The sequence below is a fragment of the Meleagris gallopavo genome, chromosome 2 (genome assembly GCF_905368555.1).
Source record: "Meleagris gallopavo chromosome 2, MGAL_WU_HG_1.1, whole genome shotgun sequence".
Lineage (NCBI taxonomy): Eukaryota > Metazoa > Chordata > Aves > Galliformes > Phasianidae > Meleagris > Meleagris gallopavo.
The window spans coordinates 8,047,854-8,066,939 of NC_139405.1; the positions used below are offsets into that span (position 1 = coordinate 8,047,854).

Sequence of the window (19,086 nt, forward strand, 5' to 3'; positions counted from 1 at the left end):
CAACACCTTAAACTTCTGCTCCAAAAATGTCACTGATGTCAGAGCTAAAAGGAAAAAAAAAGTAAAGCCCATCAGAACACTGATATGGGCCTAACCCTGGAGCACAAACATGAGAAGACCAAGATTTCTACCACACGTCAGGTGGGCGCAAACCAGAAACGCTATATTTATGACTTGGAAATTTTGTCCCTCTGGTTCACCTCAAGCAGGAACACAACCCCATGCACTGTATATTGTTTTCATTTGTTTACTTAGAAAACAGCAATTCATAGTTCTCGTATTGCAAATGTAAAGCAGTACAGCAAAGCCCATGAGACAAGATGTTCAAAAGTAACTAGTGACTGCACCTTAGCTGGGGCATCTGATTTCCAAAGGCCAGGCTGCCTAAAGCTCTTTAAATGAAGGTACCAAAAAAGATGCAACTGCAGAATTGAAGAGCAACGTTTGAAAGTACTGCCCCTGGAATCTACAGTTTTTTTATTTAAACCTAGGTTTTCGTGTTTTAATCCATTTTCTCTTGAAACCCTCTCTAAATTATCCCCCGAATTAGTCTAAACCAACTCCTGCAACAAAAAGTCTGTTCTCATCACCAGAACTGCCATGTGGTAACACACTGCATGTTAGTGCACACAGGTTGCACACTGACACTCACAACTCTGCTGAGGTGCACTGAGAAAGAGATGCTTGAGTGAAGGTTCTTATCATTAACCTCAATGACCCCAAAATACTGAATAGTCTTTACTATTTTCCAAGAAGCGCATAAGCAATGGCCTGTAGTAAACAACATCAAATAAGTTCAAGAAAGAAAAAAAAAAAGTATCGTATGATCTATACATGTTAATGCATACATACACCCTCACCTAGAACATATACATGTATGGACACATATACCACATGACATTTATACAATATATCAGATATTAATATTATACCAATATCCATTTATTACAATCCCTTTCGAATGCATCTTTCCCAGTGGAATGCATTAAGAGAACACTGAGCTTTCTAAGTCAAGAAGCCAAAAATCAGAATACATGGAATTTACATTAGCTGTAAATTTTTGCACACTGGTTCTTACTCCATATAGTCTTTATCTGCACACCTCATACTGGTTCTTCTTGGCTTAGCTACAGCTAACTGCATTCAAAACTTTCAGAAGTCAGACCCCGATAATCTTGTTTGGAAACCAGAAATTGAGGACTCTGCCAACTTGAATATGTTGAGTTTGAGGTACATCTCCAGCACAAAGTCAGCACGAGATTCTGACTCTACAGGGCAGCCTGAAGAGACAGTCTTTCTCTTTTCTACAGGCTTCCATCTAATTTCTTTTGCAGCCTCTCTAACAAACGAAGTAAGGTCCTATGGCTAACCCAGATACCTGAACTGCACAAGGCTGATTAGTCCTGAAAGGTTTGTCCCTATCTCTCATCATTCAGCTGGCTTTCACAGCTTAGACACAGTCTTCATTTTTGTCTGTGTTCGCATTGCCATCTACCTCCTTGCCATCTATCTGGAGCATCTCTCCTCTGCATGCCAGTGCAGTAGCTCCATTTTTTTCCCATTTGGATTTCATCAGCAGGAGGACTTGGAGCCTAAGAAAGAAAGTTTTGCTTTCCAATACTATGATCTGCATCAGAATGGACTCTGGTCACAAAGACAGCAACAGTAAAAGGCATTAAACTGTGCTGTGTCCATACAGATAATTTCAACTGACACAAACTTCCCTGAATTTCAAGACTCTCAAATGATCTCGTGCTATTAACCCAACTTCAATTGCTCTGAACAGACTTTTCAAGGGAATGGAACCTTTTTCCTAATAGACATTTTTAACATGGATAAAGCAATGCTCCACCCAACCTAATTCAGAGCAGCGGTTCAATAGGTAGCTTTTTTTTTTTTTTTTTTTGAAGTTAAAAAAACAAAAACAAAAATTTACCCTGAGGCAGAGAGCTGTCATGGAAAATTTCAGCTCAAACAATTAAATACTAGCCAAGTTATAAAAACTTTGAAAGTAAGAAGAAAATGTTGGGCAGCTTTTACTACAGTTAATTCTGCTTGAGTTGTTGCTGTTAGCATCTCTCTTCTGTGTTTGGTATATGAAAAACAGTTTAAATTAAAAAAAAGGAAATAAATCCAGTATGAGATTTATACTAAGCTAGACTTATTTAGGAAAGCAGTCAAACATGAAACAATTGTGACAATTTTTACATATTGTTATACCATCATTGGACAAGTAAGATCTGTACGTATATGTGAATATATTTTGAAGAAAAAAAAAAGAGAAGAGAAATATTTGCAGTTTGCAGGGGAATTAGTGATGGGAAAAAAAATGTCCAGCGTGGACCCAAGATAGCTGAGAATGAAATAAGATGTGTAAATCATTGTCTTCATTTTCTGATTGTGAGATCCCGTTTATATAAAAAGCTGAATCTGTCCCTCAGGACTAGCCTCTCAAGATGCAAAGCAGTAAAAACTCCAGCCTTTCTCCGTATCATTATTTTTCAGATACATTTGCATTCTTAGTTGCCAGTACAGTCTCTAATACACAATAGTTAGAATCACAAAACCCACATTGCGAAGGTTTGCATAAAAATTAATTGGCTTTCATCTCCAGAGAGTACGCATCCTTCCAGGTCACCACTGAGGCCAACGGAGATGCAACCATAGCTGCTTCCACACTGGAGCTCATTCCCCAGCTCCACTTTCCCACCTCACCAGCATAATCAACTTTCGTGATAAAAAGGAATTGTCCCATCAACTCTTTTACAAGACTGTCACAAGCAGCTCATTCACTGCGCTAACACTTATGAAGCAGCAAGCAGTTGACATCACAGGCTCGGGAAACGCATTTACATTAAGTGAAAAAAAAGAAGCAATCAAAAATAGCATAAATTACTCCACTATCATTTAACAAGTAACTTTTGTTTTTCACCCTATTCGAAGCTGCAGTGCCAATCAAAGAAGGTGCTCCCAGACCTCCGCCTCCAGTGCAGGGTAAGGCACCAGCCTGCCGGCTGCAGCAGCAGGATAAACAGGCTTGTAAGGTGCACGGAGGGCACACGGCTAACCAGAGCACCGGGACACAGTGCGGAAAAGAAAGGTTCTGCAAACGTGTTTCCCACAAAAACATCAACGAGCACAGGAAATTTTAACTGTAAACTGCCACACTGGCCAACGTTTCTTACATCATTCAGCTGCTTACTGCGGGCTGGGATGATCGTATTGGTTAGCTGCTTATTCCCTGCCTTTAAAGCTGCATCTCTTCTTGCTTGCTCAAGCAGAACTCTTGCTCGTTCTTTAAGTTCTTCCTGTCTTGACAACATTCGTTGCTTAAAAATAAAGAAATATAATTAACAGCAAGGTAGCCTCAGGGTATTTAACATTTACACAGTAGTTAGTAGCCAGGAGCTTTCCTATATAATAAAGATCAGGAGTCACATGGATTATAGCTTCACGAGGTGACAGAGCACTGCAGAAATGAAAAGTAACGATAATCAAAATGTAAAATTAAAACAAAACTCACAGGCCTTTATAATGTAAATAGATTTCTCTCCCTTCCCCTTAAAACTTAATTTCTATCAACATTTAACGCCTTTAAACTGCAACTGTGGAAAAAAAATAATTGGTTTCATGGAAGGTAACCATGTTAAATGTGCTATGTGTTTACTTATTTACTTTAATATGTATGCAAATATAATGCTTCGTTGGCTACTTATATGGGTGTCGTTCATTTCTAACTTAAACTGAACACAAAGAGGCTGGGTACAAGAGAAAACAGCCTGCAAAAATATCTGTTCCTACTTCATATTTAATGAAAGCCCCTTCTTCATGCATGTGACTGATGACCCTGCAGAGCAGAAGCAATGGAAGGAGGACTTCTGCATGGGCAAAGTGAGCTCCAAACTCCCAAGTGCTGACTTCTTAGTCAAGCTAAACAGTGAAGATTCTGGGAAATGTATGGAGTTGGAAGAGACGTTGAAGGTTGTGCTCTTCCTCCACCAGATGGAAATTGAAACAGCCGAGACTAAGCAACAACGAGCAAGCATTCAGGTTTAAGACTGAGGCATCTGAGATTTCATTAAGATGTACAGATACACAGAGGACAAGTAACAGGAAAAAGTCTCCAAAGCCATCTTGTCCTACAACCTTGCACATGAAAATCTCATAACAGACCCCATCCCTCCCTGCTGCACGACTCTGTGTTCCATGTGGGGTCACATCATTCCTTTCTCATCTGGTACTCAAGGTTGAAGAAAGCAAATGTCACAAGGCTCCACTCGTGATTAAAGGAAAGAAATTAGCTGGCTTTGCAAGTAATATTTGGCCATTATCACCCATCTGTGGGCTGCTTCTCTTGCAATAAAGCGAATCCTCGTGGTGCTTACTTGGGAAAAAATGTAAAAATGTTTGAAGCAATCTACAATGCCAAGAGACTGGCTGTATTCTTCTCTTATCACAACTAATGGCACAAAGCCAAACCAAGCTAAAACTAAAGAAAGTTTTTCATGGGGTAAAATTGGGATTTTTGTAAACAGGGCTGATAAAATTTTTTACATATTTTTGTGATTGATACTATTTACTGATAATGCTTAGTGTTTGTATAATATTCAACTTTCATCCTCACAATAAATCTGCAAGGTAGGTGGGCATACACCTTTTATCTTTATAGAAAGGAAAATGATATTGTGGTTAAGAAACACGCCTAAGGCCATTCAGTGAACAGCATAATTTAATATTCTGGAGTTTCTACCTCACCATCACAGGCTATGTTCACAAGGCTGTGTGGTTTCTCAGATAAGATTTGGAAATATGTTTGGATATTTCAAGTCATTAAAAACTGACATTTTTTGAATATGGCTCAATGAACGGATAAGTTTTGTTTTTTTTTTTTTTTTTTGAGTTTATGCTATAGCATGCAATATTTCAAAGAAAGGCATTGCCACTCTGAGGGGATAGGACAAGTCCTATAAATTCATTTTTCACTGAATGGCTTTTTCAGCATCACCTACTTGTCAAAACATACCTACTGCCCAACAATGGCAGTGTGTACTACCCACCTTACCACCAAGGAACGACTCAAATAGAATCCCTGTGCTGACTCAAGGGACACGGAAAGTTGCAGTCTCTTACCTGGGCTGCCTTTGCAGCTGGATCTGCATGATTTGAAGTCATTCTGGCATCGCTGTCAGAATCAGATTCAGCTTGCCTTGGAGAAGTACACGTTTTCTTTGCAAGATCCATATCCTTATAAAAGTATCCAAGGTTAGAAGTAGGAGATAAACTCTGCTTCATGCCACGTGATCCAGGATCTTCTCTCACACTCTCTGGGGATCCCATATGTCCCAGCCTTTTCTGCTCTGAGAAGCCAACGGTGTTGTCTGAACTCTGGTGTCTTTTTTTGTCGTTATCTTCACAAGCAATTGTGGGAGATACATCCTCTTTTTGATCACTGACATGTGCCAAGTCACTTAAGTCTAAAGTGTCAGCTTTCAGCAATTTCTTCCTTCCCACCACGGGCTGCGCTTGTGCTGTATCCGTACTGCTGCACTTCCCAACTTCTTCAGAGGCAGAAGTCCTTCCAGAGCTCTGCTGGGACTTTTGCGGGTCTGTGTCACTTCGAGTCCTGCGAGAGGAAGGGGAAGCTGTGCTTGGGCTTAAGTGGTCATCAGGAGTCTGATGCTCGCTTTCGGATTCCCCGACCCCGCTGTCGTTCACAAACACAGAGTCATCCTGAGAGGCAAAGTCCGCCAGGCCGCCGTCCGGCGCCTGCAGCTCAGGCTGCCGCTTCAGGTCGCTCAGTTCTGCGTAGAACTTCTCCTGGTCCACGGAGCTGTTGGTGTCTGTTTCGTAGTTACCCACTTTATATGTGCTTTTACTGCTGTTCTCCTCTATTTGAACCACATTCAACTCCTGGCCGCAGAAATGCGCCCGTATTTGATAGAGATAGGTCATAACGGTCAGCTTGTCGGGGATTGCCAACAGAACCATGTCAGAAGGCTCCAGCAGTCGTGATATTCCTAAGCTGGCAAACCCATCGTACGCCTTTAAAAAGAGGCAAAACAGAGGTTATAATACAGCGCTTTCTTACCTGTCATAACATTTCAATCAAACAAACATGCTACAGTGCTACAGGAACAGTATGGACTCGCCTCTATTACCACTTATTCTTTTGGTTTCATTGCAGTGGGCTTGTATTTACTATTTTTCATTGCACGGCCCCATCTGAACTCATCAATCTTTCCTGATGGATTCTAGATATCTCCTGGGGTATCTTCATGGTAGTGCAGATCAAGGGGATACGACTCACAAAGACATCCAATCCAAAGACATTGTTCTGAATATTCCTAGCATGCTCCTATACCACAATAAATCTTGTTACTCAAACTAATGCCACTTTCGTTACTAAAAAGACATTCATGAAACTGCAGTGTAAATCTCCTTGTATTTGAGTTAGGAAAGTCTCCCATGGCACCTTCACTGGTTCTTACTCCAGTCGCAGAAAACAAGCAAATGGAAAAAAGTGTGAGACTTGGAACAAAAAAAAAAAAAAGCAACAAAGGATGGCTTTTTAAGATAAGGAGCAAAGATAGAAGAAACATGACACTAATCCATCTTGGGTTTTATCACTGGTGATCAACCTTCTCCCTTCTATTGGTCGTGTAATTGCTGTGATTTGTGTTGATGAAAAACAATGTATGTGCAGATAGCCCAAAAGAACACCGTCACAGATTGAGTGATACAGGACATAAATCACAATCATCCAGCAAACAAGTGTATTTTAAAAGTTCTGTTGTAAATTTGGCATAAATTTATGAAAAAGAGTATATTTCATTCATGCTTTACTTTCCTTTGTAGAAGCTGAAGAGTGAAAGCCTTCTGGTTTGTGAGGCCACATCGTGTTCCTTGTGTTCTGAGTGGGCTTGGTGCATCAGGTTTTTCTAGTTTTGAAGAGTTAAAGCCCTTTCTCAATTTATAATTAATTATTACTACTCTGGATTAACCGTGGAACACACTGCTGCATCTACAGGCTGCAGAAGGCCTCCTGTTAGCAAAGCCCAGCTCCTCCTACCCAGCAGTCTTTCTAACAAAAAAGGTCTTAAATTTAAGACACAGAAGGGAACCTGTCCTTTTGCAAGGAAACAGTAACGCGTGTCACTGACTTCAGCTCTGCTCTGGTTACACACAGTTTCCTTTATTTACCTAGTTTTGGAAGGGTGGAGAAAAGAAAGAGGAGGGAAATTAACTGCAATTTCATATTGTCTTGGTTTTCAGAGCACTCCCTTTCACGGCAGCCAATGTTCTCTGCTGATCTCTGGTGAGGAACTGCTTTATGGGAAGGCTGACTATGAGAGATGGCCATGCCATTTGTAAGAGAGGAGCTATGCTTAGAGGAGGAGCAGCAGCACAAAACACAGACATTGTATTTGCTGATAGGAAGCTCCAGACAAAGCAGAAGAACAGGAAAAGGCTGTGTCTGTAGGTGGGCAGCCTAAGGGCACAGGAAGGATGGATGGACACTCACCCGTAGCAGGCTGCCTTGGGAAGTGGAGCAAGACATCCATGCTGGCCTGCAGAATGGATGCAGCATCAGGGTTTGCTGCTTGACTCACTAAGTGGGTCAGAGCTGATAGAGTGCCATAAATAACTCGCTGCCCCTCACTGAGGACAGTGGGAGTCGGCATTTCAGGAATGAAAGGACCTAGGCTTCAGTTAGCAGTCCACAGCAGTCCAGAGCCCATAGATGTAACTTGACCTGAACTCTTTCGTACTCGTTAGAACTTGTTATTTATTGCTAATAAAGACAAATCCCAGGCATATTTCCCAGGGTCTGCAAAGTTTAAGAGGGGACCGTGTATCGGAAAAAAGCACCTGCTTGAAGTGGTGAAGATGTAACTGGAAAGGACCGCTCCCATTGGCGGAGCTGCAAATCACACCTACAGGCAGCTGGGTTCTTCTGGGACACCTGGGGTTAACACAAACTCCACAATGCCAGACGCCTCTTTCCCATCCCTCTCGTTGCCAGTCTGGACAATGCACATTCTTGCTCAGCTGCTTTTGAAGAGCACTAGATATCTAGATGGGCATGCAAATGCTTTACAGCCACTAGTGCTATAAATAGCAATCAGACGCTGCACGTGTCCATGGCTGGGTGCGATGGCGAGGAGAAGCCAATCTCCTCCTCTGTGAGGAACCTGGGAGCTTCTTGACTTTCCAGTGTGTTGACAAATGCCCAGTGTTTCTAACTGGTTGGTAACTAGTTTGTAATGTGGCATCAACAGAGCATGAGAAAGCATTTTCCAAGTCAAATTACACTTCGTTAAACAGAGGCATACCTAAGTCCTGATTTTGCAAATGTTTACACGTGTGTTTAGCCACGTTCCTGCCTGATCCTACTGAGGCCAACTAGCAACTCCCACACACACCATTAAATGCGTGCTTACTATTTTGTGGAATCAAACTGTGGATGTGATCATGAGCACCTGTTATAAAATACGGCTGCCAGCTTAAAGTTGAGGAGACAATGCCACCTTTAACCCTGTAACTCTACCTTCTTCTGTTTAAATGTATGTTCTAAAATGATTCTTTCCTTGTGAAATGGTACATTTTGTGAAGGTGATCACTCATGTACAAACGCATTGAGAAATCGCATGGGAAATGATCAAAAACTGGAAAAAACACCATCAAAGGCATCCTGAAACTGGATGTGCCAATTGAATATTCAGAATATACATCAACATTTCCAAACAGCAATCATTCAAATGAAAGAATCATCTTCATGATGAACTACTATTGATGAAGCTACTTCAAGATGAAATAATTAAAAGCAGGAGTTCATTATTAGGACTGTACTTCATGTCCCATCCTTTCAGCCCCATTAAGTCTCAGCCTTGTGTCATTCAGCAGCTTTCATTTTCCAAGTGCACAACACGTTATGAGCAATGTGAAACATTCCTGCCCTTGAGAAGGGACCACACTACCAGTATGTCATAAGTGTGATGAACTACTCACTGTGATTTACTAAGGATCAAGTGGAAATAGTCAAATAAAATAAAAAGTTGAATAATGTAATTGGGAAGGTTATATGGGTATAGTTAGATACATAAGAGATTTAAGTAGCACCACAACCAGCTGAGAATCTATCACTCACTGTATAGCAATGACTTTAATTTTCTCAGAGGTAGCCTTGGTTTCTCTTTTGTTCCTGAAATCAGAAATTGCAACGAGCACAATGCACCAAAAATGTGGTGTTGGTTTTTTTTTGAGATAGTTATACATACTGGTATAGTCAGGACACCGAACCTCTTTAGTGCTTCTTGATGAAGCGCTTTTTAATTTCCTGCACACGGACTGACAGCCGTCAGTCGCGATCCATCAGCAGGAGCACCCAGGCAGTTCCCAGCCACTTCCCAATTACATAACGCACTGACATCCCAGCCCGGATCAGATGTCACAGGTAAATGCCCTTTTTGATTCAGCATTGCTGGCAGCACCACTTTGGCAAATGACTTGTGTGCATTATAAAGAAACCCAGTGATGGACTTTTTGGAAGCAACATGTAATTATGCAAGCAATTACACTACATAAGTTCTTTCTTAAGATTTCCTCTCTCTCTTTAAAAAAAAAAAACAAAAAAAAACAAAAAAAAACAGGTCACACACTTTTGCAAGATACACTCTTGCAGATTAACATTTAATTTACAGTCACAGCCACCTCTTAGCTCCTTTCCTGGGAGGGGAAAAAAGGAGATGCTTCAGACAAAGAAAACTGTCCTATTCACCCACAGATGTTATTTTAATTGGTGAGGAGGAATCGCTGTCACACGTGCTCCATATCTGCATGGAATTTACAGGCAGCCATTGTTGGCAGTGCTGCGTTCACTCCCACCGAGGGCACGTGGGGTTATCGGGCAGAACTGTGTGAGACCAGGAAATAAATCTGCAGGAAGCAACCGAGATACTCAATGTAGCTGTCAGGCAGAGGGCTGTGGAGTGATGAAAGGAAAAACTGCACAATAACAACAATCACAGCTCCTTCAGGACTGGAACGAGATCCTGCCAGAGAGATGGGCTACAAAGTTCCGCATTCGCCATCACAGTTTCATAAAGAAAAGATGACTGATCGCACTGCTAACGTTTTGAATTAACAATCTACTCTTTTCTTTTGTTATAATCCAGCTTAATTAGCCCGTACAACCAACAAAACTTGAAGTACAAAACCACACTGTCACAGACAAGGCTGTGATGTCCTGGGTAATCCACTGAGGTCATCACAAGACCCCGCATTATTATGAAGAGGATATCATCAGGCAAATCACTCATTAGATAAGTGCAGTTCAGGGATATTTCATTATCTGTAACACTTAACCACTGTTTTAACATGTAACTTTCTGGCTAATGGGTAAGCGTTCAGACACAGTAAAACATAACTACCCTAAATACAAATGAACTTCAGCAAAGCACTTCCAGAAATTCCACATATCTACAATCTAAAATTCTTTAGTTACATTTTCTATAGAGCATTGAACCTCATTAATTTACTCAAAATATATCAAACCTTCCTCCCTACATACGCCAGCGTGTTTAAAGCCAGGCAAAAGTCAAGTCACAGCGCGGAGAAGAAAAGCACTTAAAAACAATTATCAGACAATCTTCAGGAACCATTTTATTATCAGTGACTCACATGAAAATTATCATTTTTACATGTCCTTAGGGCCAAACTCAGGCACGTGAAAATCCCAAAGTTTGCAACGTATCTAAAGTCAGGAGCGGAAATAAAGGCCTTCAGGTGGTTCCCCAGATAAGTTGCCGCTTCTTCCAGGTAAATATTTCCCATCTCCGCACCATGGAGGTATTTGGTGCACAATGCTGCAAGCGCTCCGCAAACAGCTGGGTTTGTTTGCCAAGTGTTGTCCCAGCACTTCTCAACCTAAACTTTCCCTGCTGCAGAAAAGCACAGGTTCTGCATCTGTCACCTCTCTCAGCTGTACAGTTTCAAGACACGTGTAAAATTCCAGCTTTAAAAACGTAAAATTCACCACAATAGCAACACTGCCTGTGACTGATACATGGAGCCCTATTAAAAGAACTACGAGTCTCATATAGCACAATCTGAGAACAGTTCCATTTCTTTTTTTTTTAATTGTGTGTGTGATATAAAAAAAAAAAAAGGAGAAATGCTTACAAAATGCTGCCCAGCCCTTCCCTCTGCTTTTGCAGTTAATGTAGGCCGTAGAAATATTAAAGCCTAATGCCAGCCTTGCACTTGTGGTGAATGTTAAAGACCATGGCAAACTGGAGTCAATAATGCATCCGATTTGAGCCACAGGAGGCTGAATACCTTCTGTGAGCTGCAGTTCTGACCTTACAAAACAACCTCACTTTCCCAAAATTAATAAAAACCTGCAGCGAAGCCAAAATTGAAGCTACGTCTGCTTTTTTTTTTTCTTCCTGGCAGTTCTTACCTTTTTGTTGTTCTCTTTAATATCTTGAGGATTCAGGGACTTGTAGTCACTGAGGGGGAAAATGGCACAGTGGGTATGTACAGTATTTGATAAAAGCAGCAGTTTTGAAAACAAACCGAATCTAAAAAATTTGACATGCAATAATATCATACAGTAACTAGCAATTTCACAGCAATTCAATCAACAAAACTAATAGCGTGGAAAATTAAAGGGATAAATAAATAAATAAACAAACAAGCCCCGATGACACGTTTCATTGCCTGGAGCTTTCCATCTCAAAAAGAAGTTAAGGCAGGGGCTGAAGGCTGGCCTTGACAACCAAATTTACCAGGAGGTAATCTCTCCTTGTCAGAGTACAAAGGGCTACAGGCTTATTTCTCTCATCTCATTTCAACACTAGCACAATTTTCATAATCATCTTGAAGTCAGTTCTTTGTGTAAGATTAGGGAGAAGAAAAAACACATCACATCGAGGGGAGAAACAGTTGTTTGGGCAACAGGAGAGAGCAGAGAGGTCGGCAAGTTGGAGCATTCCTCAACCTGCTTTCTTAGAAAGGACGATTTCTCTTTTAAAAAGGAAAGAGCAAAACAGATCTGTACCTGAAACGAACGGAGATTTGCTTTTTATGCAAAGTTCTATGTTGTGTATTTCTATGAGAGTTAGCTTATGCAGGCAGAAAGCACACAACTTACATGAGATCTGGTCTAAAGTGATGCAGTATTGCACAGAAGGAAAGCCCGTTTCTCCACGATGTTGTAAAGTTGGTGATTTTCACTCCCCTATAGTTTTTTGTAACTTCTTTGCACCACACAAGCAGGGACTGACTCGCATTTGGCTTCCTCCCCAGGACAGGACTTGGTATTGGGCTTGGCTGGAAAAAAAAAAAAAAGGAAGAAAAAAGAGAAAATAATTTAATGGAAGATGAGAATTAACATTAATTGGCCTAACTGGATGATCAGCCTCTTTTGATGTGAGGTGATGTCCCACACAGCTGTCAGTTTACAATGACTGCAACTTGCAAAACACACAAACTGCAAGTCGTTATCCCCCACGCTGCCCTCGGCTCCGAAGGACACCAAGGAGGATCGTGATGGGATCCTGAGCTGTGGGAGTACAGGGTCCAATCTGCCACATCCTGCTAGGCTGTGGGGCTCCAACCAACGATTTACAGCCCAGGGGCTGCAGCCACCACTCCCAGCCACCACCACGCTGCTCCACCTCACAGATGTGTGGGTTGGAAGCTCTGACTGCATCAGAGGTGGTTTTTAAAAGGACCATCAGCTAATAGGTTAATAGTTCCCCCCAAAAAGTATTTTGACACTTTAGTAATATTCCTGTTCACACAATAGAAGAAATACAATGGAATAAAATATAAAAACGATTTTATTTCAAGGGTTTGGCATTCACCAGAGAATTCAGCAGAGAACTCAGTAATTGCAGCCGATGCTTTCAAGAAACATGCCCTTGTTTCACTACAAAAATACCATCACTTGCAAAACTTCTGAGATATAATTGAACAGAATTATTTGCCTGACACAAATCCAAAATCTGAATCAGAGAGGAAAATCTGACCCCCTTATTTTTCCAAAAGAATACAATTAAAAGCACGTATACACAAACTTGCATACCTTACAGCTAGAGAGTCCCCAAATTAGGGTTAAAATAGAGCGATGATTTATAAAATAGAGCAATTCTGGCCATACTGCCTAGTTGTGAAAGACCAATGATGCCCCCACTTGACTGAAGCATGTCAGTGCTCAGCAATTAGCTGCCAGGAACACTGATTTATGGTTTCACTGCTTCTGGGGAAGAGATTTTACAGAATCAGGAAAGCAATTTTTCATTTTCTTTGACAGTCAGACCTGAAAAGTTGTTTTATAAACACTGCTACTCCACCATCAGATAGATGCACTGCCAGCTCCTTCAGAAAGAGCAAAATGTGTACCTTACTGTGATTTTAAATACCACAACATACGTATACGCCTGTATACAACTCAGTCAGAAAGTGCTTTGTCAGTCCTGCCGGTGATTCAAATCAGCGTGCACAAATGCCATGATGAGACAAACATCTCTTGTTACACCGAATTAACATTTTAATGGGGATACACAACCTAGGGAAGAGTAAGAAGAAGCAATCCCTGATAAACCTTCTCCATGCCTCAGACTTAAACCGGAGTAACAAATACGCTTAGGGCCCTCCAGACAGTTACTCCAGATTCAGATTCAGCGACACAGAATCAGGGTCTTCTGCGTCTTCCAATCTTGAGCAAAAAAAGAAAAGTCATCGCTCCTAAATCTAAGGTAACACGTTATTTGAAACAGACTCGATATCGAAATTATACACGTGGGAATAATACACCTGGGAGAACATCATTTCTTAAGTAAGGAGCTACTTCTGCCAAAGCACACGGCACTGCTATAAAGTCCACGGTCAGCTATAAAGTCCTCATACTTGTTGCTGACGCTCTCCACAGAAACCGTTCACGTCTCCATCTGAACGCTTTTTAGTTAACTCTGAAATGGCCTTAGGCAACCTCACCATTCAAACGCCTTAATTACACAGCTAAAACTGAAAACCAGGTTTTACAAAAGGACATACGAAGCTGTTAAATCAATACATTCTGCTGAATTTAACAATTTATTTAAAAATTATCTATTTATTAAATCCAGACTACAATCCCTTGAAAATTTAAAGTTGGACCTTTTTTTTCCCCCAAAGTTGTGCTTCCATTGACTTCAGATTTTCTAAAAGTGCTTTATTCAGAAGGTGCGAGATTTCAGCGTGTGCACAATGCAATTTAGTTTTCCCTTCTCTAGCTGATAAAGCAGAAATTATATCCTGCTTTCTCTCCAGATTTAGCACTGCGAGTTCTTCAGATAAAGGTGAAGTTAATATTATGATAATAGTATGCTCTCATTCAGCACCTGAGTGAAAGCTTTTGTTATTTAATCTATGATAAAAGCTTTCAGCCCAAGACACATGGGTGAACAATGGCAAAACCACAGGAGCACCCGACACTGCTTTAGAAGGGTTAAGAAAATTTAGTTTTAGGGTTTCACCTTTTGGTGAAATCATGATGGAAAATATTGTCTTTCAATACCTGCAGGTAGTACAGATTAGTTCAAAGTTCAGAACAAATACAACCACCAAACACCCATTTCTAGTCCTTGTCTTTCAGAATGGCAGGAACTGATCAAACAAACTAACAGCTCAGATCGCTCTTCCTTGCACAGTTCTTTTAAGTGCTGACAATGCCATTGTTCTGAACTTCACGCAGTTCCAGCTCGGCTTTTTAAGTTCAAACCCACAGCCACTGAGACACCGTTTGGAGACACCACTAACAAAGCAGGAGCACCCATGGGAGAGGCCCAGATCCCTGCTGAGCAGCGGTCACCCTCCAGCTGGGGGTTAGTGGCAGGTGGGTGCAGAGCAGACTGCAGCCCCGTGTGGGTGGATCTGCCTGTGCAGCCAGCTCCAGCTTCACCCTTCATGTTTCATCGTATACAGAAGCTCTGAAGTCTCTATATTTATTCTCCTTTTACATGTTCTGGTAGCTTAATTAATATGTTGCATATCGTATGCGTTTTTGCCCTTGGGAGACTATCCCACCAGACCATTAACAAGAGGATCCATAGCTTTAGATATTAGGCTGCGTTTCGACATTTCCAACTATTTACATAACTGTTTTGCCGCAGCATCAGATGCATTGCTGGTTACAAGAAACCCACTGTGGGAACCGGTGACAAGAATGTATGGCCACGGAGCCAGCACTGCAAGGGAAAGGGCCAAGAGCAGCCATGGAGCAAGGGAAAAGGATGTAGGAGCTGTGGGAATCTGGGTGGAAGGCTCATGTGGTCTACATTTTGTATTAACGTACACTGCTCCCTACAGAGGAAAAGTAATTATCTGCAGGAGGAGTGGGGCCAATATTGAGATAGGGCTAAAAGTCAGTGCGAGGAAGACCTGCAAGCAGCCAGCAAACAAGTTGTGTTCCTCGAGGAGCGAGTGCAGGCAACAGTCCCTGACTTATTTGACTGAGGAAAGCAAAAGGGATTTTCCCTCATCTCTATCAAAGCTGCAGTGCCAACCAGCTCACTGAATGTTGTGAAACCATTAAAATGCAAGATAAGGTAAATGAACGGAACCCACAGATAGGTGGGACACACAGCCAGATGCAGAAAGAGGTTCAGAAGCTCAGCTGAACTGAGACACGGACTCAGTTCAGAAAAATGCCACAGACCAAAGCCAGTACGTGTCAGTCAAGCAGATCATCTATCATGTATCATCATCATCATCTGGCTGATATCTTAGAATTTTAGTTTTCAGACAACATGGAGCTCTACCCACAGGAATTGCCAAGCCCGGGAGTATTCTAACACTGGACATGGCTCATTTAATAGAGTTCATGCTATTGGAAAAGTCCGTGCAAACCCAGTGCGCTCTCAGTGTTGTTTATACCGCTCTGTGGAACAGCCCAGGCTTAAGTCAAAAGACAGTTTTTACCTCGAAACAGGACAGAAATAGAAAATGGAAGTCTGCACAGACAGAATAAAATTGCTTTCTGTTTTATTCCAAAGATGGAAAAACATCCTCACGACCCAGCTCTACTGAAGCGTTCTTCATTTAGTTACTCTTTGTCTAGCTACTTGCTTTTTAAGTGGCAGTTCACCAGAATAGTATGAGGACACAACAAAATTCGAGCAGCATTGCTCTTTTCCTCTGGTGAGGAAGCTGCACGCATGCTTCCCAGAAAGAAATGTTAGTTCTGTTATCCATCAGTCCCCACCCAAAGCTATGCCTTCCTCATTCCTCTGACTGTGCCCACAGCTATTGCGGATATACAACAAAATATAAACTTTCATCTAAAAAGCTTTTAAAACTTTTTGCAAGTTTTGCCAGGTAGGAAGGAAGGTAAAATCCTTTGGACAAGCCTTAAGTGTGCTGTTTACCTGGAAGGTGGAACTAGTTCACCCTAAGGGTTTTAGCTTTAGCATATTTTGGTGGCTGTGAGGCTGGAAAGAGCTTTTCCAAATTCTACTTGGGACAAGAAGAGGAATGCAGCAAAAAGTGCATGCTACCTAAAATGCCAGGGTATGGAACAATTAGTCCTGTCGACAGCAATGTTTTCAGCTGGAGGAGGACAATTCAGCCAAAAGCTGAATTACATTGCGTTTACCTGAATGCTTAGGGCCCACGGGAGAACAGTGAAGATAATGCATGTCATCACAAAGCACAGCCAGCCTGAGACACCACTACTGCATTCCCTCTCCTCTACAGCTCCAGCTCCCTACAGTTTGTCATTCTTCCTTCTAAACTAGCACTAGTTTACGCTGTTCATGGCTGAATCATACAAATAACGTCTGTCCTTCAACATGCCATCACTTCTGGTCCCAGCCTGTCCCTCATGCTTGGGTTAGTTTAATCAACATAACTTTTTACCCGTCCAACCCCACAAACAAACATTATGATGTCATTTTTGATTCTAATCATCACTGTCATTTCTTCTCACACGATCCCTAGCCACCATTGCTCAAGGTCAAAAGTTGTTGCTCATTAGTTCGGATCGTTCATTTACAGTGCATGGCACTAGGCTTCATTTAAGAAGTATGATACAAATCCTGTATCAAAAATATAATTCCAGATTCCCTGCGATCTCCAGCAGGATAGCCATCATACAGTATTACGGCGCTGCACAATGAGTAAATGAATTTATTGACATAATAGAGGTTCACAATTGGTATTTTACAAATATGGAAGCAGCCTGAATTAAATCACTTGCCTGAGCCAGTAAAGTGAATCAGCTATCATAAGAACTCAAAGATGCTACCAAGCATGAACCTGGTGTACACATCCATAGCACCCCAGACAAGCAACATCTGGGCAATGAAGCAGTTGTCCTTCTTCAGACCCCTTTCAACTTGCACAGAGAACCACAGACAGCTGCCTCTTCTGGTCTGGATATTTTGGTCCAGGCACTGACTGTGGAGGTGGGCCAGCCAAAAGTCATGAAAAGCAGCTATACAGTTGAAATCTGTTCCTGTGTACAAACCATAGTCATGGAGCACACAAAAATAGGAGACACTGCAGTAACAGACTATCTTCAATCCAGCAATTCATACTTGCTACATATTTTGTAATTTTTCTCATTATCTGGTAACCCTCTTTCAGCTTTTACTTTGCCTAGCAGTGAATTTTCTTAGCGTAATCTTTAACATTAGGGTTTTGTTTTGGTTCAGTTTTTATTGCTAGGGATTAAAAGGATGAAAGAAAAGCAAGTATTCAGGAACTGAACTCTAAACCTTCAGAACCACAAGCCACAACACACCAACAACCAGACGATTTCCTCACTTGGGCAACAGCACACAGACCCTGTCTCCTGGTGGGAATTCATGAAGAACAAAACAGACAATTTATCCAAAGCTGAACAACCATCGATGACCACCTGCTGTTTCGGATGCTCCTTGCAGACAGCAGCAACACCACATGGGAAGGGAACGTAGCTCACTCACCGGGTTGAGAACCCCAAAATTTATTCGCTGTGGGCAAGGAGAAGATTATGTTAATGAGCTGGTAAAGGAGAAACTAATCCGAGACAACATAATGGGCTTGGTTACTGGTGTGCAAGTCATTTCACCTGATGGTTAGCAAGCCATGAAAAAAAATGTCCAAGAGAGCTCCTCCTCAGCTTCAAATCTTATAAAAGGATGAGTTGAGGCTTGGCTGCTCTCTCTTCTCCTAGATTGCATAATATTTGTCCTGAACAAAGTATTTTCAATTAAAACAGAAGTGGGAAAAGGTATTTAATTTATAGCACTAAGTAGAAGCAAATACCGAGCTTTCTCTGCTGCACTCATGTGCAACGTAACAGTGCTAAGAGCTTACAGTGCAGGGGAAGGGCCTCATTTTTCTGCTCCTGGGAGATGGGCAGTTTCCCTGTGCCCACCTCCCTTTCCCCAGTGCTCTGCTCCCCTGCAGCGTGTGCTGAGAGAGCCAGTGGAGCCACCAGGATGCTGCTGGTTCACAATCCCTGGCACTCGGCCACGATGGGAAGGTTCAGGGGTTTGGGCAGCTTGCCAGAATTAAGCAACTCAAACCACAGATGAGGAATAGCAATTTTCAAAGCTTTTAACTTTGTTAAATGGGAACTGAACTAGCAGAACGCACCTCCCTGGGCCCAAGGCTATCTCTGCCACATTTCAAAGGCCTGCAGCGAACAATGGAAGTGTTAGAGCTTGTCAGAAAAGGTCACAAGAATTTCTTCTAAAAGAAAGCACAAGGCAAGCTAAAAATGATAGTCACTGCCAATTCTTTCTAAAAACAGTGAACTCCTGCTGCTTTTGCAGTAATTTCTGCTGTTTTTTTCTTTTAACAGGAGCCATTAAACAAACGCAAGTCATTCTCCCACTCTTCAAAACATTTCAAGACGTTGTTTTTTCAGGCAACCTTCTGGTGTTGTATCATTACAGTGACATTGCTCCACAGAAAATCACAGATACTTGTTTTGTAAACTTACTGCACCATCTATATTAATGCAGAGCCATAGGTAGATTTACAGCAGCATTAGCCTCTGCCTACGAGAAATCTTTGTTTCAACTGTTGAAGAGCACAGGCAAGAGCTGCACA

The 19,086-nt window shown here is 41.7% G+C and overlaps 1 protein-coding gene across 12 annotated transcripts in view; it reads right to left on the minus strand.

Annotated features, from left to right (window-relative positions):
• EHBP1 (EH domain binding protein 1) overlaps positions 1 to 19,086 on the minus strand; it is a 195,268-nt gene that overhangs the window by 59,041 nt on the left and 117,141 nt on the right. For all 12 annotated transcript variants that reach the window (XM_085218795.1, XM_085218798.1, XM_085218804.1 and 9 more), the window contains 4 exons: positions 12,155 to 12,333; positions 11,462 to 11,510; positions 5,131 to 6,042; positions 3,186 to 3,329 (listed from right to left, as the gene is read on the minus strand). In XM_085218795.1, the coding sequence (XP_085074921.1) occupies positions 3,186 to 3,329; positions 5,131 to 6,042; positions 11,462 to 11,510; positions 12,155 to 12,333 (1,284 nt within the window). The remainder of the gene's footprint in view (positions 1 to 3,185; positions 3,330 to 5,130; positions 6,043 to 11,461; positions 11,511 to 12,154; positions 12,334 to 19,086) is intronic.